Source organism: Schistocerca piceifrons, chromosome 1, assembly GCF_021461385.2.
Source record: "Schistocerca piceifrons isolate TAMUIC-IGC-003096 chromosome 1, iqSchPice1.1, whole genome shotgun sequence".
NCBI classification, from domain to species: domain Eukaryota; kingdom Metazoa; phylum Arthropoda; class Insecta; order Orthoptera; family Acrididae; genus Schistocerca; species Schistocerca piceifrons.
Genome location: NC_060138.1, coordinates 326321509 through 326346300, shown reverse-complemented (window position 1 = coordinate 326346300; position 24792 = coordinate 326321509). Strand labels below are relative to the sequence as shown.

Genomic DNA, 24792 nt, shown 5'->3' with positions numbered 1-24792 from the left:
CCCTACTTGCTTGCAGCTATTCAGCTGAGACCCACAAGACTTTTGACGAGTGAGTGCGTCTGCACAGAAGATATCATTTTACCATCAATATGTAAGTACAGGGTGAGTCAAGGGGAATCTCACATAATTTGTGAGTTGCTTCTACAGGTGAAAATAGGCTGGAAAGACCCTATGAACATTTGCTTGATATTCGATCATTATGGAACTGGAGTGGACAAAGACTATACACACCGATGAATGAATATGAAGACAGGTGTGAATATTACTTACTGAAATGATGTGTTGGCACTGTGGTTGAGAGAATAGTGGCGGGACGGATGACTGATCCATCATACAAGAGGTGTGGGTGGTTCTCCAGCAGATGGCAGCACAGTGATGTCACACCGAGGCAATTGCTGCGTACCCAATCTGCAATTATGGGTTCAATCACTGAGCACTCATGAGGCCATATGCTTTTAATAATTTCCACAATGAAATTCTGTCTCGAAATCTGGCAGAAAACCCAAAGAGATTCTGGTCATACATAAAGCACACCAATGGCAAGACGCAATCAATACCTTCACTGCGCAATAACAATGGTGAAGTCACGGATGACAGTGCCACTAAAGCAGAGTTATTAAACACGGTTTTCCGAAGCTCCTTCACCAAAGAAGACAAAGTAAATATTCCTGAATTCCAATCAAGAACAACTGCCAATATGAGAAACATAGAAGTAGATATCCTCGGAGTAACAAAGCAGTTTAAATCACTTAGTAAATCACTTAGTATACCAGTTAGGTTCCTCTCAGAATATGCTGATAAAATAGCTCCATATTTAGCAATTATATACAACCACTCGCTCACAGAAAGATCCGTACATATAGACTGGAAAATTTCTCAAGTCACACCAATACCCAAAAAGGGAAGTAGGGTAATCCGCTGAATTGCAGGCCTATATCGCTAACGTCGATTTGCAGTAGGATTATGGAACATACACTGTATTCAAACATTATGAAGTACCTCGAAGAAAACAATTTATTGACACATAGTCAGTATGGTTTCCGAAAATATCATTCTTGTGAAACACAACTAGCTCTTTATACTCATGAAGTATAAGTGCTATCGACAGGAGATGTCAAATTGATTCCATATTTTTAGATTTCCAGAAGGCTTTCGACACTGTTCTCACAAGCGTCTTCTAATCAAACTGCGTGCCTACGGAGTATCGCCTTACTTATGCGACTGGATTCATGATTTCCTGTCAGAAAGGTCACAATTTGTAGTAATAGACGGAAAGTCATCGAATAAAACAGAAGTAATATCTGGCGTTCCCCAAGGAAGTGTTATAAGCCCTCTGTTGTTCCTGATCTATATTTACGACATAGGAGACAATCTGAGTAGCCGTCTTGTTTGCAGATGATGCTGTCATTTACCGTCTTGTAAAGTCATCAGATGATCAAAACGACTTGCAAAATGAATTAGATAAGATCTGTATGGTGCGAAAAGTGGCAATTGACCCTGAATAAAGAAAAGTGTGAAGTTATTCACATGAGTACTAAAAGAAATCAGCTAAATTTCGATTACGCGATAAGTCACACAAATCTGAAGGCTGTAAATTCAACTACGTACTTAGGGATTACAATTACAAATAACCTACATTGGAATGTTCACATAGATAATATTGTAGGTAGAGAAAGCAAAGACTGTGATTCATTGGCAGAACACTTAGAAGGTGCAACAGGTCTACTAAAGAGACTGGTTACACCACACTTGTCCGCCCTATTCTGGAGTATTGCTGTGCAGTGTGGGATCTGCATCAGGTGGGACCGACAGATGACATTGAAAAAGTACAAACAAGGGCAGCTCGTTTTGTATTATTGCGAAATAGCGAGATAGTGTCACACACATGATACGTGAATTGGAGTAGCAATCATTAAAACAAAGGCGTTTTTTGTTGTGACGGGATCTTCTCATGAAATTTCAATCACCAGTTTTCTCCTCCGATTGCGTAAACATTCTGTTGGCACCCACCTACATAGGGAGAAATGATCATCAAGATAAATTATGCCTACGACGGAATATCTTAAAATTTTCCTGGTCAATGAGCCCTCTGTGCCAGGGTATTTCCCATGGTTTTTCAACCTTTATGAGATCCAGAACACTACCCAGTGTACATGTAACGTCACAATGTGAGGCTGTCAGGTCAGTTGAGGAAAGGGAAAACATTATTGCCATGGAACAGTGGAGCCCTACCACCAGTACACAGCACATTAGCCGTTGGCTCTATTTTCGACAGATGCAAGTATGGCATACGTTACATTCCGAGGTATTGTACCTGTTCTATGTGCTGCCCATGCAACATCTGCATCCAGGCGACCAGGTAAGCAGACAACAACAATGTGAATGGTTGTCTGCACACAGAGATGTTGTGCAATACATTTTACTTGCAACAATATAGGAAAAGATAAGATTGCTATGTACCATAAATATGACACATTAAGTTGCATATAGGCACTATTAAAAGACACTTACACACAAGCATTCAGCCGTAGTCTTCGTCAGAAGAAGAGAAACACACACCAATCATTCACACAAGAAAACACACCTCACACACAAACGACTGCAAACTACAGAATGCAAATATCAAGTGGAATGAAATCAGCAATCTGGAGGGGCGAGAAAGGGGAAGAGATAGCAGTGTACAGACGGGGGGGGGGGGGGGGGGGGGGGGGAGTGCTGTCTGGCGGAGTGTGCAGGGACTAAAATGCCAACAGGCACAGTGTCAGGGGATTGTGGGACAAGGAGATGGGGAAAATAGAGCAAAACAGAAGAGGATCAGGGAAAGATGGGGTGCATTGGCAGAGGGGAACAAACAAAGAGGGTAGGAGATGAGAATAGGGCAGTGACAGGACAGAGGGGGTGGAAACTGTTGGGTAGAGGATGTGGGGACAGTATGTTACCGTAGGTTGAGCCCCGGATAATTACAGGAGAATATGTTGTAAGGATAACTTACAGCTGCACAGTTCAGAAAAGCTGGTGGTGGAGGAGAGGATCCAAATGGCTCAGGTAATGAAGCAGTCAAGCATGTTTTGTTCAACTGCACGTTGTGCTCACAGGATAGTCTACTTTACTCTAGGCCGCAGTTTGGTGGTGGCTGTTCATCCTGGTGGACAGGTGGTTGGTAGTCATGTCAATGTAAAAAGCTGTGCAATGAATGCATCAGAGCTAATAAATGACAGGGCTGCTTTCACAGGTATGACAAACCTGTGACATGACTGGAACAGGAACTGCTGGGTGGGTGGATGGGACAGGTCTTCCACCTGGATCTTCCACAGGGGTATGATCCTTGTGCCAAGGGGTTGGGATTGGGAGTGTTACGGACTAGAATGTTGTGGAGGTTGGGTGGGTAACAGAAAACACTTTAGGAGGGGTGGGAAGGATACTGGGTAGGATTTCCCTCATTTCAGGGGCACGAGATAGGTATTCAAAACACTGGCGAAGGATGTGATTCACCTGTTCCAGTCCGTGTTGGTATTGGATGACGAAGGGGGCAGTCTTTTGTAGCTGGCTGTTGGAGGTGGTGGGAGGATTGGGGCTGTGTGGGGAAATGGCATGGGAGATCTGTTTGCGAACTAGGTCTTTGTACCCATCTGTGAAGGCTTTGGTGAAACGCTTAGCATATTGGGCAAGGGAGTTCTTGTCATTGCAGGTACACTGTCCCCAGGTAGCCAGGCAGTATGGGAGGAATTTTTTGGTGTAAAAGGGATGACAGCTTTCAAAGTGCAAGTATTGTTGGTGGTTTTAATGTGGACAGAGGTGTGGATGGAGCCATCAGAGAGGAGATCGATATCTAGGAAGGCGGCACATTGGGTTGAGGAGGACCAGGCGAAGCAGATGAGACAGAAGCTGTTGAGGTTGTGAAGGATTGTAGATAGGGTGTCTTGCCCCTGGGTCCAGATGATGGTGTTACCATCAATGAACCTGAACCAGACTAAGAGTTTGGCATTTTGGAAGGCTAGGAAGGTCTCCTCTAGATAGCCCATAAACAGTTTGGCATAGAAAGGTGCCATGTGGGTGCCCACAGCTGCGCTGCAGATTTGTTTGTATAGCCTCCCTTCAAAGAAGAAGTAGTTGTGCGGGGTAGAATAAAATTAGTAAGGTGTATGTGGACTTAGGTAGGGGGTTTGGAGTCTGAAGGACATTATGGAAAGTAGTGTTCAATAGTGGTATGACCATGGGCATGAAAGATGTGGGTGCACTGGGAGGTACTGACAACAGTGATGAATAGAGAATCTGGAGGTAAAGGGCTGGGATGGTGGAGAGTAAGTGAAGAAAGTGGTTGGTATCTTTGACATGGGAGGCTACACTATGGGCAATTGGTTAGATGTGTTGGTTAATGAGGGCCAAAATTCTTTCAGTGGGGGCACAATAACCAGCCACAATGGGATGTCCAGGTTTGTTGGGTTTGTGGATTTTGGCGAGCATGTAGAAGGGGTATGTGTGGCATGTCGCAGGAGTGACGAGAGAAACGGATTCAGGTTCTAGGGAAGGCCATAAGGCTTTAAGCAGGGATTTGAGGTTGTGTTGGACTTCTGGGATGGGGACACTCTTGCTGAGTTTATAGGTGGAGGCATCAGATAATTGGCAGAGGCCTTCCAGCAGGTCATCACTGTGATTCATAGCAACAGTGGTGGAATCTTTGTCTACAGGTAGGATGATTAGGTAAGGATTTGTTTTGAGGTTGTGTATGGCTACTCTTTCTTCTACTGAAAGGTTGGTGACCTAGGGAAGGATGGTGAGCCTAAGTTGGGGGAAAGGAATTTCTGGAAAGTGACCAGTGGGCGGTTACGTGGGAGAGGGAGCAGAAGGGATCATGGTTGGATAGCGGTATGAACTGGTAGAGCCAAGGTTCAATGTTGGAATTAGATTGGCTTTGGTTGGAGGAATTGGCAGCAAAGAAGTGTTTCCACTGCAGGGATCGAGAGAAGGAGAATAAGTTCTCTGGCAAGTCCAGCATGGTTAAATTTGGGTGTAAGGCTAAAGTGAGGCCTTCGGATAAGGCTGAAACTTCTGTGGAGTTGAGGAATTTAGTAGAAAAGTTAACAACAGTGTTACAGGTATTTTTCAGTTCTGGACTTAGTGGAGTGTTGATGGAGTTTTGGGGAATGTGGTAAGTTGAAAACGTCAGCTAGGTACAATTTAGGCGCTATGAGGGGTGGATGAAAAGGAACACTGTGGGTGGGTCAGGGGTTTGATAGTGGTGCCCAGAATCAGCACAGGATGTCAGCAGGTTGGATAACTTGTGGAGATGGTGTCTGGAATGCTCCTCTGGGTGCTGGAGAGCAAGGGATTCAATTTTAGAGATCTGATACATGAAGTGGGGATTGCACAGTAGCAGTATCTTGCACAGGGAGCAAAGGCAGTAATAAGATGCCTGTGCCATGGAGATGTGTTTTTGCAGTAACAGATTTGTGAGGGCCTGGGACTGGTGTAATCCGAAAAGGTGAAGGACATTGTTAAAGGAGGGGTGGGATCCAGAGAAAGAAACTTCTATGATTTTCCATTTGGGAGGATTCCATGGTTTAGGCACTATGTAAGAAATAACATGTGGGACTGGGTTTTAACCAGGGAAATGGATACTTTTCTGAACTGGCATAAAATGGAGCAGGGGTTTGTAGCAGGAATGGTGTAAAGGAAACGGGAATGACACAGGAATGGGCAAAATAGGTGTTGATTGTTGTCAGAGGAGCTGGATAAGAGAAAAGACATGTAAAAATATGTAAAGACATGCAAAAACTTGCGCAGATATGCAAAAATATGCACAGATATGCAAAAACAATTTTATTTAGAGGTGAGACTACATTTACATGCAAAGCTATCATCAAAATCCACAATTCTCATACGTGGGCAATGGAGAACCCACATGACACTAGGGTAACAAGATTCCAAGTTAGGTTCTCAGTGAACGTCTGGTGTGTGACTGATGACCTGATGGTAGGACATCTGTTCCTGCCAAATCGCATGACAACCATAGCATATGCTCATTTCCTGATACAACACCTAACTGCACTTTTGAAGACACGATATTAGGGCAATGATGGCAAATGTACCTGCAACACGATGAATCACTGATTCACTGTACCAGCCAAGTATCCTTGTACCTGAATAACGCAATTCCTCAATGTTGCATTGGCTGTAGTGGATGTATTAACACTATGCCATCTGGCGACACCACAGTGGTGTCATCTGCATAGTATCGCTCAGTGGCCGGCGACACCAGACTGGTGTCGTGAGCATGGTATCGCGCAGTGGCCGGCGACAACAAGTTAGTATCTTTTCCATTCTGTTGGTGTTTTGTTTAGGTAACAATACGTTACACACATCAACAAGTGTTTTGTTTTTATAAGTACTTGTGCCCTTTCATCATGGTGGACAAAACAGACAATAGGATTATTTACGATGAATAGGCGGACATCTTGTCTGACGTTTTGAATGACTTGGCCAATTGGGAAGATATCAAAAAATGAAAGTGAAGCAGAATCATATATTGAAATATGTCCAAGAAGAATTTGGTGAACGCTACGGTTCCCAACTGATTCAACTGAATCAGATGAAGAAGACAGTGCAGTGGTCAGAATTTGATTTACCGAGGACCAGTGTTAATTAGAAGGATCCCTGGGTCCAAACATATTTCCCAAAGATACATAGAGCGTTGAGGACATTGTACAATTATGTATTGGGAACGATCTGTTTGAATATATTAGCAACGAAACCAACAAGCACTACAGTCAAAATTGCAATAGAAGGAAACTAGATTTAAAAAATGCCAAATTTGTCGACGTTACGGGACCCGAACTTAGGAAAAAAAAAGCAAGGATCAATGATTATATTGGTCAATGAATCCGTTGACAGACACACCGATATTTCGCAAAATGATGTCCTGCTACTGATTATCATTTATACATTTTTCCGATAGCAATAATAAATTGGATAATGTCGACCGGCTTGTCAAAGTACAATTCGTAATTGATTATTTTTCCCAAAAAGTTTAAAGAAATGTTTAATCTAAGTCAAAACATCTCAACTGATGAAGGAATGATACCGTGGCGTGGATGGTTAAATTTTAAAGTTTACAATCCGTTGAAAATTACAAAATACAGCATACTCATTTGGATGCTGTGCGATTTGAGTAAGGGATACATTTCCTCATTCAAGATATATTCCGGCGCTGGACAGACTTTAGCGAAAACAGTGATGGAACTATTGACACCTTCTGATAGAAAGTGGCATCACCTCTGCATGGATACTTATTATAACAGTGTAGAACTTGCAGAGAAGTTACTTGAATAGAAAATTCGAGTTTGTGGAACGATACGGCAAAATAGAGGATTTCTTGAAAATTAAAGCGCGCAAAAGTGAATGTGTTTGAAGCTTGTCATCAACGGAAAGGTGACAAGCGGCCACCTACAAGCCAAGTAATCTGACTTAGCACTGCCTGCGCCAAGCGAATAAATTTTTAAGAGACGTGCGGACGGCAAAGTGTTAACTGGTCTTCCGTTTCACCTGACCTAACCCCATTAGACTTCAGTTTATGCAGCTGGTAAAGAGGAATGTGTACGCTATGTTGGTGGATACATGTGAAAAAACTTGTCGTTCGCATCACCGATGCTGTTGCCCACATTAAAGCCCACCCGTATGAAGTTCGATGTGCAACACAACACACACTTCAACACATTCACAAGTGTATTGAGATGGGTGGAGGACTTTTTGAACACCTCTTATATGATGGATCAGTCATCTGTCCAACCCTTATTCTCTTCACCACTGTGCTTACACATCATTTTGGTAAGTAATATTCACACTTGTCTTCATATTCATTGATGGATGTGTGTAGTCCTCAATCTGCTCCTGTTTCATAATGATAAGAAATCAGACACATGTTCATAGGACATTTTCAGTTCATTTTCACATGTACAATCACCTCACAAATTATGTCACATTCCTCCTGAACTGCTGTGTATGTATATGTGTGTGGAGTCTGTTCTCTTGGACGTGCCCGAAGTGGGGGGAAAGTGGAAGGCACACCATGAAAAAATTGTACAAAAGGGACAGAAAATGGTAAATATGACTTACATGTACAGACACAAAAATGATTACAATTTCAGAACAACTGGATGATTTATTCAAGAGAAAGAGCTTTACAAACTGAGCAAGTCAATAAAGCGTTGATCCAATTGTGGCCCTTATGCAAGCAGTTATTCAGCTAGGCAATAATTGATAAGAGTTGTTGGATGTCCTTCGGAGGGATATCGTGCCAAGTTCTGTTCAATTGGCATGTTAAATCATCAAAATCAGAAGCTGGTTGAGAGCCACGTCTATAATGCTCCCAACATTCTCAATGGGGGAGAGGTTACACGACCTTGCTGGCCAAGATAGGATCTGGGATGCGTGAAACTAGCAGCAGAAACTCTCTGTGGGCGGACAGGCGGGCGGGCATTATCTCGCTGAAATGTAACCCCAAGATAGCTTGCGATGAACGGCAATAAAACATGGCATAGAATATCATAGACATTCCACTGCTTAGTAAGGGTGCAGTGGTTGGCAACAAAAGCTGTCCTGCTACGATAAGAAATGGCACCCAGGACCATCGCTCCTGGTGACTGGGCCATATGGCAGGCGACATTCACGCTGATATCCTGCTGCTCTCCATAGCTTCTCCAGACACGTCTTTGGCCTGGAATCTCCTTGACTGGAGTAGAATTGTCTTCAGTGATGATTCTCAGTTTGAACTGAGCATTGATAACCAAAGACGATGTGGCTGGAGATGCTCCAACCAGCAATGGGCTACCAAACTGACTTGCTCACCATATGGCTCAACAACCAGGTGAAATAATCTGGAATGCCATTTCATTTCATAGCAGGACCCTGTTGGTTGTCAACTACAGAATCTTTACAGCATAGCAGTGCGTCAACAATATTCTGCACCCCATTCTATTGGCCTTCATAGCAAGCTGTGCAGGACTTACATTTCAGCAAGATAATGACCAAGTACACATGGCTAGAGTTACTGATTGTCTTTGTGCTTGCCAAACCCTATCTTGGACAAAAACGTCATCCCATCTTTCCCCAATTGATAACACTTGAAGCGTTACTGGGCACAGCCCTCCAACCAGCTTGGTATTTTGACGATCTAACGGGCCAACTGGACAGAATTTGGCACAATATCCCTCATGAGGACATCCAACAACTCCATAAATCAATGCCAAAGCAGAATAAATGCTTGTATAAGGCCAGAGGTCGACAAATGCCTTACTGACCTGCTCAGTTTGTGAAACTCTTCCTCTTGAATAAATCATCCAGTTGTTTGAAAATTGTAATCATTTGGTTGTCAGTACATCTAAATCACATCTACAGATTTCTGTCCCATTCGGGTAATTCTTTCATGGTAATTTTTTTTTTTTGTCTTAGAGTTTATGTACACGAATGTGCCTTGACGGTGAAATGATATCATTTATGCTGATGTACTCACTTGACCGAACCTTTGTGGGTCTCATCTGAACAGCTGTGAGCAAATAAGGGATAATAGATGGAGGACACTACATCAGAACTGAGCAGGTTGTGGAAATTTGAGCTGCATGGGAGACATGCTTGGATGGCCAAGGCGATTACGGCAACTGTGCTAGAGAAGTGGAGCTTCCTGGTTCAAGTCACAGTTCAGCATAAATTTTCATGTTGTCACTGAATTTAATGCAGTGCCAGTACATAGCTGAGAGCATAAATATTCACGCTGTCACTGAATTTAATGCAGTGGCAGTACACAGCTGAGATCTGGAAACTTCTCTTTCATTCTATACAAATGATTCCTGAATCATGGAAATGGTGTCTGTTCTCTCAGACATGTCGGCAATGGGGACGGCACTGGAGGGTGCACTAGTGGAGTGGTCGCCACACTGGAGCCCAGACATTATCACAATGTCGCCTCCAGTGTCCGTCGCCTTATCTGTTTTCCCACCGCTGCCTACCTGATGTGGACATCACTGGATGGTCTGCTTTCAGCCTAGTGCCCACCGACCAGTGGCTCCTGGACTCTGAGCCCTCTGAGCACTGGGAGTGGGCAGGGATCTGCACAAGACTTGTACGTCCCACACATTGCTTAGGAGGGAAGTCATGTGGTAAACTCACAGTTACCACTATCTTTCATCGTCTGCCACTCTGCAGGTCTGTGCACTGCACTGGCCACACATGCAGCTGGCATGTCAGCACACCACAGATGTTACTCACCGCACAGAGCTCAAGCTCATTAGCAGTGGATGCGGGGATTGAGACCAGAGGCTCCACCATTGGCCTCCAGCATGAGTCTACACCAGCCGCCAGCACCAACTCTAAACTAGCGTCACCAACATCAGTGATGTCTACACTTGCCTATATCTAGGCGGCCATGAGTCTCCCGGCCTCAAACTATGCCGTGCTTTTAACTGTTACTTATCGTGCAGCCTCCAAAATTTGGATGTTGTTACTCTACTGACCTTGTATCGCCTCTGTGTAGTTTCATGTTGTTGTACAGTGTTGCCATTGTATATTGTGGCCTACCAAATTAACAGATTAAAAAAGCAGTGTTTGTTTGTGCTTTTTGACACAACAATCTGCTTTCTAAAATTGTGCTGAATGATCTCTGAACACTTGTTTGTTTACATTTGACATAATTAGTTTACAGAAAAGACTTAGCACAATTTATTGTTTTGGAGATTAACATGCCTAATTGAATATACACACACACACACACACACACACACACACACACACACTTGCCATTATTTGCTTCGTACACTACTATATATTTACTGGGCTGGGTATGCCGTTCCTGAATCCAGTTTCAGAACTATTTGACATTCTGATGATGATGATGATGATGATGATGATGATAATAATAATAATAATAATAATATACACATTGTCCTCCGAGGATTTGTCAATATTCAAGGATGCGTGGGAAACAATCATTTGGAGCAAAAACCTTCACATAATCATATCTCCTGTTGTGAATGGTTACTGTGATAGACTAATTTAATTTACTTCAACACAGCCACGAGGTCAATGGCGGCCACAGCAGTGTCTCTCCCCCTATGACAATGCCTGCTGGTGCAAGGGTGCCCATACTAGTGGGCAAGAGGTGTGACTTACAAGTCATCATTCATCTTCCAATACATTAAAAACACTCCACACCTCCAGGTCTTGCCCCCCCCACCCCCCTCACCTTGTCCACCAACAGATTACTGTATACGGGTGCTCGTGACCATGGCACAGCCTCACTCCTATCGCCACGGCCTGGCCTAAGTGCGCAGCAGCCAGTGTGTTCCATGAGGTTGGCTTTACTTGGCATAAGTATACTAGCTTATCTTTTACCCTGATTGAACTAAATAATTTAGGTTTGAGGAAGAGAGGTAAATAAGTAATAATTCCACTTTGGGGTGTAGTACCCATATCAGTTGGAAGTTGCTATTTTATTTCTATTCTCTCCATAAGCTTTCAATAGCAGGATATTAGAACTAATTTCTGGCCTGTTGTGTGAAGCTGGTGCTGACCATTGTCTCTGAGTGTGGAGTCTATTTTCTTTTTATTCTTTCTTACTCACATTCCAAACGTTATTTTTCCTTTATTTCTACTCCATTAGGAGTGCCATTCTATCCTCTCTCCTTCCACATTCAATTGATTCCATCATGGACGCAGAAAGGACACAGTGACCGTCATCCTGGCCACCAAACTACCTAGCGACAGGTGCTAACTAGCGAGCGTTAGCTTCTAGAACTGTTGCTGTTCCCACCTTTTCTAGTGGACAGGACACTGTCATTTCTCGACGACAATGTGAGACAGTAGTCAGCACATGAAAGCGGTAGTGTGGCGACTCAGTCAAGGAAACATGTAATGAAAGGTTGTGAGACATAAATACATGAAGTTGAATTATAAAAGTGTGTAGTAGTGCACTGAAGGAAATATTTAGTTCGAATAGGAATTAGGATGTTTCAACATTCTGGGATGTCCGGTTAGAACTTACCTGTTGGAGGGGGACTGATCTGCTACAGGCCGACCCCACATGACTGTGCTTGGTCATGTACTCTCTCCATGTCTGTTGTCTGGACTCTGGCCATGCAAATAATAGAGCATGACAGGTCTTCATACTCACTCCCCCCCCCCCCCCCCTCCCCCATCTCTGTCTCTCTCTCTCTCTCTCTCTCTCTCTCTCTCACAAACACACAAACACACACACACACACACACACACACACACACACACACACTTACTCTTTTCTTCCTTTCATTCTTTCCATATCTCTCTTTTTGACACAAATGTAATGTTGCCAACAAAGCTTTCATTAACACAGTTAACTTCACATGGTCCACCGGAAATAATTTCATATTTTAGTACATCCACAGATAATACTCATTTCCAAATACAAGATTTATTCCACTTGACATTAATAGCAACCTCTTTATCAAGTCCCCATAATCTGTAAGTGGAGTTCTTTTCTATCATTAAAATAGCAACTCCATTACACTGTGTAAGGACTCTAGCACAGTGTACAAGTTGTTCCAGCATGTGCTTACCTGGTTTAAGAGCCCTCTTCATGCTTAGTCCACATATACAGGTGAACTGAGGCCATGTACAAATAGATTATGATTAAGACAATTTATGACTGTGGCTTACTTAAGGACTTTAAAATCATATTTCATGAGTGGCTACTTTGCAGCAAAGTTTGAGCAGCTTTTGATCAGTGTTATTTATCATCAGATGCATAAAACAGGAGTTAGCTGTTCCAGATTCTAGATCAGTATGATATCATTGCCATGCTAGACAAGTAATATTTACTGACTTACATGATGGAGTTGTCGTGATATCGTTCATCTAAGGAGAGGGCTATGTGGTGTAACATATCAATTTGGTTAAAAGTGGTGTGTCACCCAACATCTACGTAGCAACGAATGATGCTCATGGTACTTAAAACCATTTAGTAGTTAAGTAGCCCACTCTTCAGTGACCTAGTCTGGAAAAGCGGGCCGTGGCATTGCATAAAAAGTTGGCTGTGGCAGTGCCATTGATGTCAAATATCAAAAACGTAAATGAGGTGTTATCTGTAAAATATGTTAGCATTCTACTGTTGTATCTCATGCTGTCAATTTACATTTACACTGAGATTGTGCGATTATTGTGATGTTTCTTCTGAAGTAATGTTAGTATGAAGAGCAAGAATATAAGTCACATTAATAGGAGAAGTGTCGTATTTATTTTTGCAATTGCATACTGCACTGAATTCTTGAGTTCCTGCATTTAAATCCTCAAGTCTAAGTCTAAGCTTTATCCACCATCAAGCATAAGGGTGAACTTTGGTAATTAAGCAAGTAAAAAATGGAATCTGACACCAATTAAACCTACACTTTTTGTTTTAATATTAAGAGAAGGAAAGTTGCTACTCACCATACAGCGGAAACGCTGAGTCGCAGATAGGCGCAACAAAAAGATTTTCACACTTAATGCTTTTGGCCAATGGGTAACTATAATCAATGTTTGTCCTATTTCTCTTCTTTCCTGTGTTTCTCTTGTTACTTTACAAGCCCATTGGCTGAAAGCTTTAATTGTGAAAATCTTTTTGTTGTGCCTCTCTGCGACTCAGCATCTCTGGTTTATTGTGAGTTACATTCCATCTTGGATTTTCCATTTTTTGACTTCTTGTTTTCAGGTGTTTTTTAAGGATTTCATTTTTGCCATTCAATGTCAATATGTAAAATTCTTGAAAACAGAGACATGTAGTAAAAAAGAAACAAGATGTTACTTTAGAATATCAGTTTATTGATTTCAGTATCTAAAGAGGCAAATTTGTTTACATTTATCATGAAATAGTACTGTCTGTGCAAAGCTTTTCTGGAGAATGGAATAAATGTTTTGGGCAATACTGTGAGAATGACATGTAAGTGTATCTGAAAGAATAAAAAGCCATTTTCTAGGCGCTGAAAGAAATGGCGTAATTTGTAATACACCAACAATCCTTTCTCACACATAAGATAAATTTGTTTATAAATAATAAGAAGCTATTTTCAACATGATTTTGTTGTAGACAGAAACAGAAAACTACTGTGCAAAGTTAAAACCTGTCTCTCAAAACAATGAGACTTGTCCTTGATCTTGTCAAAATATTTTATAAAACAATTATAACTGTATTTAATGAGAAATCTTCCACCTACACATTTTTAAATTATGTTCATGTTACAAAATAAAAGGGATATTACTACATATTCAGACAGTTCTAGAGCACAATATCCATCAACACTTTATGTTTCTGGACATCTGAAGAATGTAGCCTGTGGCTTATTTTAAAATACACAATAACATTCCATTTGTTTTATTATTAAACATAAGATATTCTCACGTTCAGAAGAACTATTTTTAAAAACATATAGTGTACAGGAAGCTATCAGGTTAAGAAACAGACAAAAGAAAAATCAGTTTTTTAATTATTTCACGTTTCCTATTAGCTTTAAGATTTACACATAAAGCTAGAAGGAACATTTCATTCTGAGAATGGAAAAGATACCGCATTCTTTTCCAGCCCCCTACTGCACATGTAAGTATCATCAAAAACTGGAAAATGTTTCCCAGAATTACACAAAAAATCATCATACATTGTATTATACACTATCATTACATAAAACTGTTGTCAAAAAATGTTTAGAATACAAGAGAATGAAAGCTGATACATTATCTCTGGGATCAGAAGTTTGATATAATGACACGGTGAGAAAGAGGTACTGCTTTTTTGGTATATCTTTGCTTTATCATTTGCACTTCTTAGATGCAAAATTTTCATTGCATTACTAACAAAGTCAATGATAAATCTCTGACTGTGAAAGATATGGAAGCACATGAAACAATACTGATTACTCACAAACAAATAAATTACTTTTTAACTGCCAACAGCATTGTCCATATAAAGCACTACTGTTAATGCATCCTTCAACAGAAACAAAAAACAGACAGTAATTGTTTACAATGACCTTGAGAAGACAACATATCTATTTTTTACATTTAATTCTATAATTGAGTTTACATGTTTTACAGTAATCATCCAATAAAGATATCTTGTTTTATCTGTTTTCAGTTTCAGTGACATAGCTATAATGAAGTACGTGAAGTGACAAACATGTAACATGAGGTCCATCATAAAAATCATTCTACAATGCTACCTGACACTTTTGTATAGTTCAATATACACACACATATACAATATTTAAATTATCAAAGCCTTCTTAAAAATTAAAACATTCAAATCTGTTCATCAGAGAGCAGAACAGAGTAGCCAGCTATTCTGGGAAATATTCTCTCAATATACAAGCATAACTGTTCTATTTTCAAAAGCCCCATAGATTAACAATGAAATCAATACATTAAAATATTAACAGCTTGTGACCATTTCCCACATTCTGGTGCTGAAATTATCTCTGAAAATGTTTCAAAAAGCAATAGATAAAGCACAAGCATTCAACTGCAAGTATATTAGCAACAGATAAGATGGGTGTGATCACAAGCTGAAGCTGCCCCTTGCGCTCTGGCCCTAAAAAGCGGAAGGGACAGGTATCACTACTTTAAAATGATGATACAAAACTCCCTAAATAACTCAATTCTTTTGTTACGCAGTTCTTCCAGGTTTCAACTTTAGTTTACAAAGTGGCTTTATAATAGTTATGCTGCCAGGATTACAACGTTTTCAGCATTTTGGAACTTATTGTATGTTAAATGCACATGTAGCTGTGGAAAGCCTTGCTTCATACAGGGAACACAAATTGTCAGCACATTGAACACCACAGCAACATACTGATATCTAAATTTAAAGTTTGTATTTGAATAGCAAAGTGGAACAATGACACTGCAATTATTAAGAAGTCTGTCACACCAATCACGTGAGTCACTCTGTCTACATGTGACAAGGAATTCTGCAAATGCAATTCTCTTTCAGAGGAGAAATAAATTTTGTTCAGAAAAGACTTGATAATTGCTTACATTGTTCCACAATCAGAGTAATACTAATGAAGGAGACAGATATATTTATGGAAATGAACAGTTAAGGAGTTTTGCATCAATCGTACCTGACCCTCTGGGACAAAATGGCCGCATGTTTTTTCCACCTCTATTTAGTTATGGAGATGCCTCCAGCTTTGTGAATGGACTGCTGATTGAGATGAAGCCTAAAATGTAATATTGAATATTTTTAGTCAACCAATCTAAGTCAAACATTAAAAGATTATAAGTGTAAAAGCTAACACTGCCAGCAATTACAGAAGTGAGTACATAAAAAGACGGATGGTGAGGCACTGCACAGTAACAAGAAGCAATGTACCAGAAGATACTCCAGTCAACAGTGTCATCCTCCACTGTGACTGAGGTTTCTGCTCTCCACTTACAACGACTATCTGGAAAATTTTCGTATAGCAATAGAGGCTACAATAACACAGTATGGAAGTGCGTTTAACACGTGAAACAGTGAGACAGGCACTATACTTCTTGTTCACCTTTGGTTCAAATTGCGAGTTGCAATTGAAAATCTCACTTCCGTTTGTGGTGAATGCTTCGAGGTAGGCGCATCACATTTAGCGTCAATTTTCATGTTAGTTTAGTTACGCTGAGGGTAATTGGTCACTGTGGCGTTAATTATGGATGACATGAAGTCAACACAAATATAACATTAACAAGCGACAGTTTTCTGAGTATATTCATTTTACTGTGGAGAGTCAGAAGCATAAACAGTGCCCAGTGTGCCACCTACCACAGTGTTGCCAGTTATCAGGCTATGGAATGGTTGGAGTGTGAGGTGTGGGAAAAAGACAGAGAGGACACTGTTACACCGCAAAACATTGTCCGCCCTTCTCTGTGCAAAATGCATCACACAGCAACCTTTTTAATTGCACATCACTTTTGTAATGTTCATCTGTGAAAAAAGGAAAATTAGGTTGCTTATCATAAATTAAATTACAGAATGGCCAAAAGCAAGGCATTATTAGAAACGGTATGATGTGTTATCAAAAGAGATAATTATATCTAATGAACAAAAATGCACAAGAAGAATTACTAAAATGTGACTTGGAAGAACAAAACAAGTGGCTAGAGCAGGAACACAAACAAGATCTCTGTTGACTCAATGGAGATCACCTCAGTTGACATTTCCCAAATCCTATCTGCCACTAATGCATTTCAGAAGAAAAGGAAAGTGAAGAATCATCTGGGTGCAACTGTAGAGTGATTCCAGAACTTGGTCTTCCACTTTTAAGAGGTATATGCGCAAATATCAACCTCAGAGTGCAGTTGACACACAGGAGCACATTTAAAATTAAACCATTACAACAGATTTCCAGACATATAAGAAGATGGAGGGCAAGAGATGGGAGGACAGAAAGAGATGAGGAGGCAATGGCAAGCACTGGACGAAGAAGCAAGCAGGTCCCGGAATATTCAATTTCTTTCATGGGTGTAGTATCTCCTCTGCAGTACTATTCACTATTAAATGTTTTCAAGATGTAAGGTATCTTATATTACTCACTTCTTCTATTTTGGGGCAGTTGCTATGAATCTGTATCGGGACAGAACAATTATAGTACCCTATATGTCAACTTTTTCTATTGTTACACCAGCAAGCTTAAAATATATTGCCTGAAAGAAAAACTCACAAATAAGCAGTTCTGCAATTTACAATAAAACATGCAACTTTCCCGCCTCCTACAGAAGGGTGCATGTAAGTGTGTGGATGGCAGGGTGATTCACTCTGGGGTTCCACAGTGTGGTGTGGCTGACAGTGTCATTCAGCCATGTATTTCCTAAGTGAGCACTTTGAGACATACATAGGACATCTGGCACTGAATTTCATGTTACAAAAAAGTTCGTATGGCATTGTTGGTCAGGAAATCCCCCTGACTGGATACGCGTACCGTGGAAAAGCTATTTTTCTTCTGTGCACACTGACCCTTTCCCTTGTGGATATATGGGAGTTGTGACGTATGTCTATTTGTGGAATGTAGATGAGTGTAATGGACGTGTGTCTAGTATAGTGTTATGTTTCAGGTTGTATGATGATGATGATGATGATGAGACAAGGGAGAGGGTGAAACATCGCCCATCCTGCCCATGCTGATGCGAAGCCTACTCCTGTTGAATAGTGTCAAGGGAGTCGCTGCGCTCAATGTCCCCATCTGTTAGGGTGAATCACCACCAACAGTGTCACATGCCCTCACTTCATGAGACACTGTGGAGAGATGTGGAATTTAATCCAGGACACTGGCACAAAGACTGGTGATCAGAAGCTTTATGCAATCACCTCTACGCTTGCCACCCAAATACTGGCAATAAAAATTTCATCCACCACCAAGATTTGAAACACCTTACTTCTGAATCAAGCACCACTACACCTGGTGTGCATCAGTGATCTCAGGTTCAGAGGCAGATATGATTTTTGTGCGAGTTTACATATGGTGAAGGTATGTACCCACTTTAATGTTTCATGATATGTGGCATAAAGCGAATATTACACGCATTATGTAAGAAGTGACATTATAATTATATAAGCATATAAATTTAGCTATGAAGAGTCAGAAACAGAAACAGTGGCTCTAGGCATCGCTTACCCCAGCTTTGCCAATTACCAGGGTACTCAACAACTACAGAGAGCGGTGTGGGACAGAGGCAGAGAGTACGCTCACTGGTGGTAACATAAAATATACTCATTCCTTCTCTGGGCAGTATCTATCGCACACCCATATCACAGGAAAAAAAGAGTCCGTTATAATTCTTGACTCACTTGGCCCAAGACGGCATACTGTCAAAGTTTACCTGTTGGCATCTCAAACTCTAGCTTTCTATTACATAAACCCATGCCATTCTATACAGGATCACAATTAAAGCTAGCTTTACTGAATGATGGTCACACTATTTACTTATCAAACAGAGAATCTTCCATTTACTTTCTTTCTGTTTACTTCTTAAATTTCCTATCATTTACACCGCTAGATAGAAAAATTCCAGCACCCTCAAGAAATATTCAGGAGAGATAAAGTACAACATGGGAACCAAAGTGATACAAAAAAGCAAAAATTATACAATTACTGTCGCTACTGTAGGAATTTGATAATGCTCATCTGGGATATTTTTGATGTATTGCTTGTTAAGTTAATTCAACTGACCCGCCAGTGTACTGCTTCAGATTTCTTGACACAAATGTTCCACTTGTCAAGTAACCTTACACTGGTCTCACAGCAAGCTAACAGGAAGGCTATGGAGGTAGCCATACATACTGCACTATGACTAACGTTCCTGCTCTCCACTTACAATGACTATTTGGAAAATTTTCATGTAACAATGGATAGTGTGTAGGGACTGAAACAGAGGCTACACTAACACAGTATGTCAGTGTGTTTAATACCTGCGATGGTGAAACAGCCACTATACTTCTTGTTTGCCTTTAGTAGCTGCTCAAATTAAAGAGTTTCAATTCAAAATCTCACCAAATGTGAAACCTATTCAGGGTGTATACAGGGACAAGCAAAAAAAATTCCCGGATTTCTCCCAGATATCCCGTTTAAAAAATATGCTTTTCCATGGGCGAAAATACACTTTTTCTGTGCTAAGTGACAGTAAGTTTTCCGTAGATTTTCCCTTGGAACTGTAAAACTTATTAACGTTTTATACAATCGCTTAGAACTTCCCGGAAAAAAAAGAAAAGACGAGGGAGAGAAGTTTTGGAAAGACCTTTGATTTGCAGCAACATATACGTTGTATTTTTCGTATTACGAAAGCATAAATTCGAATTGCACCAAACACAGCACGTTAGTTTCAGGAGCACTGAAACCGAGGTTGCGATGTCCTTTTGTAAGCCAGTCATATCTCAAGCCACAAGATCTCGCCAGCCGATGACAGCAGATATTCAGAGTACAGGACACGTGTTATAGTCAACCAATAGCAAGATCACTGGTTACATAGCACGGACACACAAGAGGAAAAGTAAACGGTTTACATTGATGTACACAGTATAGCTACAAGAAAAGCTAAGCTTTCACATATAATATTGGTCTCTAAGATTAACATGCTACAACAGAAGCTACGTTTTCCCATGTAATATTGATCTTTTTTGCGTGCGTTACACTTTAAGATACACCACACAAATGTGTCAGTAAATTTAAAATTATGACATAAATATCTGGGCTCGAAATTCTTGTAAGTGGCTGGTCATCAAACTGTTCAGTTTCGAACGCTCTGTGATTTATAAATCCATCCCACTTTCTCACACGTAACATAATTCATCTTGCATAAAAAGAAATTTACTTTGAAAGTAACGCTTTTCTAACCAGCGTTCGCAATACTATCCGGAGACTGTTAGAGATAGATTCGATTTACCAGTTGCCACATAGTGCCAGAAAACAGGCATTATTGTGCGTGTGCAGCTGCAGTGGTGAAGGAAGCCCGCATGTTCATATATATAAAGCACTAAGAGAGCTTACACTACACCATAAAAGCAACTGGGCATCAGAGGGTACTCCAAAGAGCATTGGAATTTTGTAAACCATACTAAAATGCATAATTCGGCTTGAAGTGCAAATTGGTTTTTTCCAGATTCACAATGAAGTAAGTCCCATCTGATATTAAGCTTTTCAGTGTGGTTTTCGGATGTAAATTTTCTTGGAGTACCAGCACTCTACGATCTCATTTTTGGTTCTTGATTAGACTGCTACTAACTTGGAAATAAAATAAAATCAAAAAACAAACTAATAATATATTTTTGCACTCCATAATTATGGGAACGTATTTTACACTTGGTAGCTCCCGGCCACAGAAATCCGTTTTGTTTTCATTTGACGTGGGAGCTGTACACGAAGAGAAGCAGCGAAATCACGTAACGTAAACACGGGTCACGTGGAGACTAACCCCTCCCCACTACAACTCAGACAACTCTGTGCATGCCCGAATCTGGCAGCTAGGGCGCGCGAGAAAAATTTGTCTCGTTTGCATCTGGCTGCTTGCTGCTACTGCCGATACAGCTAACAGCCAAACTTCAAGTAGCGGGAGAAGGTACTGCTCATACGCGAGTGAACTGCGCATGCGCATCAGCCCGCTGGCAACTGGTCAAACGAACCTAATGTGAACAGTTGTGACGTCATGCTCATAGCAAGCAGTTTATTGTTACGGAGAATTACATACTCTTTGCCCTCCAGCCTTTGACATATTGCTATTTGCAGACGCTTGTGTGTGCACAGTGTTTTGTTGTAAATTGCACATTTCCTTTTTTCCTTTCCTTTATTGCTGCAGTATCATTCTCCAGTAGCAGGATACAGTAACATTCTTTGCTAGAGAATCAATTCTTGAAAGTCAAAATTACAAAAATTTAACTGAAAGCTAAAACAATGAAAAATTCTAGGGATTCCGAAAAATTCCCGGGTTTTTCCCCGTTTTCTCCCAGATGAAATAATTCCTGGGATTTTTCCCAGTTGTCCCGGGTCGTATACACCCTCCTATTGTGTAGTACCATTTCCAGTGGCAAAAAATTTCAAAGCTGTTGATATTCACCCTGAAATTAATGCTGTAAATAAAACAAATGTGATGACTGAAGGTATTGTGCATCAGTTGTGTTGTCTGTTTAAGAGTTGATGATGAGAGAAGTTGCTTTATGCCTGAAGTCAAAATGAACTGGTACAGAAAACTGATAAAATAAATTGTGAAAACTGAAGTTTTATGATGTTTCAAATGTAAGAAAACTTTTACAGATATCTCTATGTTCTTCATGATGCAGAGGGTACTAGGAAAGTTTTGCAATACAGCTCCATTTATTTAATTTTTTCAAAGTAATTTCTGTCACACTGAGTACACCTCTCCATCCTCTGAAACCAATCTCTAAACTAGTTCTCCCAAGTTTCTGCAGGAAGTGAGGCACACATGTTGTCCCAAGCCCTCAAGAGATTATCCTCTCTCGAAAACTGCACTCCTTTCAGCCTAATTTTCACATGGGGGAACAGTGCAAATTCAGGAGGAGCAAAATCTGGACTGTAAGGAGAGTGCTTAAGAAGTTTGAGTCCAGTGTCCCACAAATATTTGGTGCATGCTTTGGCACAGTGAATTGGAATGCTGTCATGATGGAGGAGGAACCAAGTGTCCAGGCTTGACTTTGGTCACAGGTTCTTCAAAAATTGGATAACTTTTGGCAGGCACTGTTCAGTGTACCACTTAGTTCTGATTGTCTTCTGTGTGTCCAAAACAACATGCTGCACAATTCCTCTCAATTTGGGGAGGGGGTAAGAAGCTATCAGCTTCTTCTTTATTTATCAGGACTTTCTGACAGCTACGAGTGTGCCGTTATCTACGAAGACCCAAACTTTGTTTTGAGTCGCAGTTGACACGTCATAATAATACAGCCAAGTCTCATCACCTATCATAACGTTACTCACATATTGAGATTGTCTCTTAGAAAACTTCTTTAACATCTCCTGGCACCATGTCATACATCATGTTATCTGTTCTTCCATCAGTCTATGCGGCACCCAGAGACAACAAAGTCTCTTTACTCGCAAGTGATCATGCCAGAATCGAACGAACTGCTGATGCATTTAGGCCTAAGGTATCCTCTATCTGCTTAAAGGTCATTCGCTTGTCTTCGTCTAGCATTTTCATCACAGGGTCAATGTTTTCTGTACCTGATGATTGTGGCCTTCCCATTTTCTCAACTTCCTCCAGAGTGAAATTTCCTCTTTGGAATTTACTGACCACATGAATTTAATTGCAGGATGTGAACACATATCATGGAGTGCAAGAGTAGTTTTTCAAAGCAATGGTCTATGTTTAAACTATGTGAGAAGTTGTACCGCAAAACTACCCAAATCTCGCTTCATGAACACAACGCCGTAGTAAGCATTTCAAACTAACCCTGCTGGTGAATGACTGCGCCCAAAGACTTGGTACAGCGGCTACAATGCAAGTGTGAAGTATTTTCAGAACACAGCAACAACAGGGTAGAGTTAAGACAACGTATCTTGGCCCCTGTACAGAAACAGATTCTCATTCTCAATGCTGGGCAAGTATAACCCTCTGTTCTTAAGGGGTGACCATCTCAGTTTGCTGTTGCCTACTGAGCTGCGTGCCTCATCTGTTATGAACACGACATTCTCTACCCACTTGGGTGCAGGCAGAGGTGAATTGTGGGAATGGAAGCTTGTGACTGTTGACTACTCTGCAATTGTTCTCAACTGATTTTAAAGAAATTAATGGGTAAAAAAATTATAAATAGAAAATTAAACAATAAATAAATAAAAACAATTCTCACGCATATCAAAGACTGATTCACAAGCTTCATGATGAACTGCCTATCACTTTGAGAAGATCCCTCTAAAACAAGTGACGATGTTTTTTGACTACTGTATTAGTATGACAATACTCAGCTACATTCTGGCTGGAAAACACAAGAACTGTCAGGCCAAAGCGTACCGGACATTCTTACACATCTGCCCTACAGCCCAGACTTGGCTGCAAGTGACTTCCACTTTTCCACACACTTGAAACAGTGTATTGACACCCAGCACTTTGACTTTAACAAAGAACTTCCAAGGTGCTGTTACTGGTTGGCTAGAATCTCAGGTGATTAAGAGATATGGTAGATTCTTAAATGAAGCAGTAAGAAAAATGGGGAGGGGTGTAGTTTTAAGTTCTTCTAATAAATTTACTTTACTTCTTTCAGTACTTTATTTACAGCCAACTGGAAGTTACTTTCCTATTAGCTCTCATAATTTGGTTGCAATTTGCTTTCTGTCATATGTGCCCGAGAGCATGTACAGAGGCGAAGATATACTTTTAGTTTCTGTATCTTGATAATCAATGTTGCACACTCTAATTCAAAATGTGATTAGATTTTCATTGATAGCTTAGCAGCTTTTACCGTTTTAGTATTTCACCAAGATTCGCACATATTAAGTCATTGAAATCCTTATCGAAAGCTCTTTCCGATGTTTTATTTTTAAAAAATAAAAAATTGCCACATTGTTTGCCATTCAAAAACTTCACCTTAATATATTTACTCATTCTGGATGTATGTTGGGAGGTCTGTCTAAGCTGCCTCATCCCATATAATGGTAAGAGAGAGATTTAGAAACACGGTTTTAAACTCCGGAACATGGCTTATGAACTTAATGATGACTAATCTTGAAATGCAGCCTAACATGGTGTACGTAAAAAAATTAATGGTACATGAGCTTGATCAATTGAAACCACCAGAGCTGGCACTGAGTTCCAAAGAGAGCATTAGGCAACGACTGACTGGGTACAAAAATACAACAGAAAATGACTGGGTATCTTTGAGAGATGAAAGAATGTATGCAGCAGAAGTCCTGGATAAAACAAACATATTAAACGCAGTTGAACAACAGGTGAAAATATAAAAATTCCGTGAATGAAGTAGGCAAAATTGAATACAGATGACTAAATGATACTGATGGAAAGTACTAAGTGGTAAAGGAAGAATTGCTTGAAGAGAACAAAGCTGCATGGCTACTGGATGAATACGGTAGGAAAATTAACAAAACCTTCAGAGAAAATTATAAAAGATGAAACTTTGTGTCACACTGGAATCTGAAATTGAACTTCCTACTTTCAATGAGCAGTCTTCTAACCGTGGACGCACATTTAGACAGGAAAATATTTATATTTGTACGCAGAACTGATCTAATTTTTCACTGTTACTAGTGTTTTACCCAACTGCAAGCCGACCTTTTTTTCTGAGTTTATATTCACAGGCAAAGCCTATGA

At 40.5% G+C, this 24792-nt stretch overlaps 1 protein-coding gene across 2 annotated transcripts in view; it reads right to left on the bottom strand.

Moving 5' to 3' along the window:
- Positions 1-13800: 13800 nt before the first annotated feature.
- LOC124782548 (double-stranded RNA-binding protein Staufen homolog 2) overlaps positions 13801-24792 on the bottom strand; it is a 257615-nt gene continuing 246623 nt past the window's right edge. For both annotated transcript variants that reach the window (XM_047253950.1, XM_047253949.1), the window contains exon 17: positions 13801-16211. Coding sequence is in view for 1 of the 2 variants with exons in the window: in XM_047253949.1 (XP_047109905.1) it covers positions 16154-16211 (58 nt within the window). In the remaining variant the exon portion in view is untranslated. The remainder of the gene's footprint in view (positions 16212-24792) is intronic.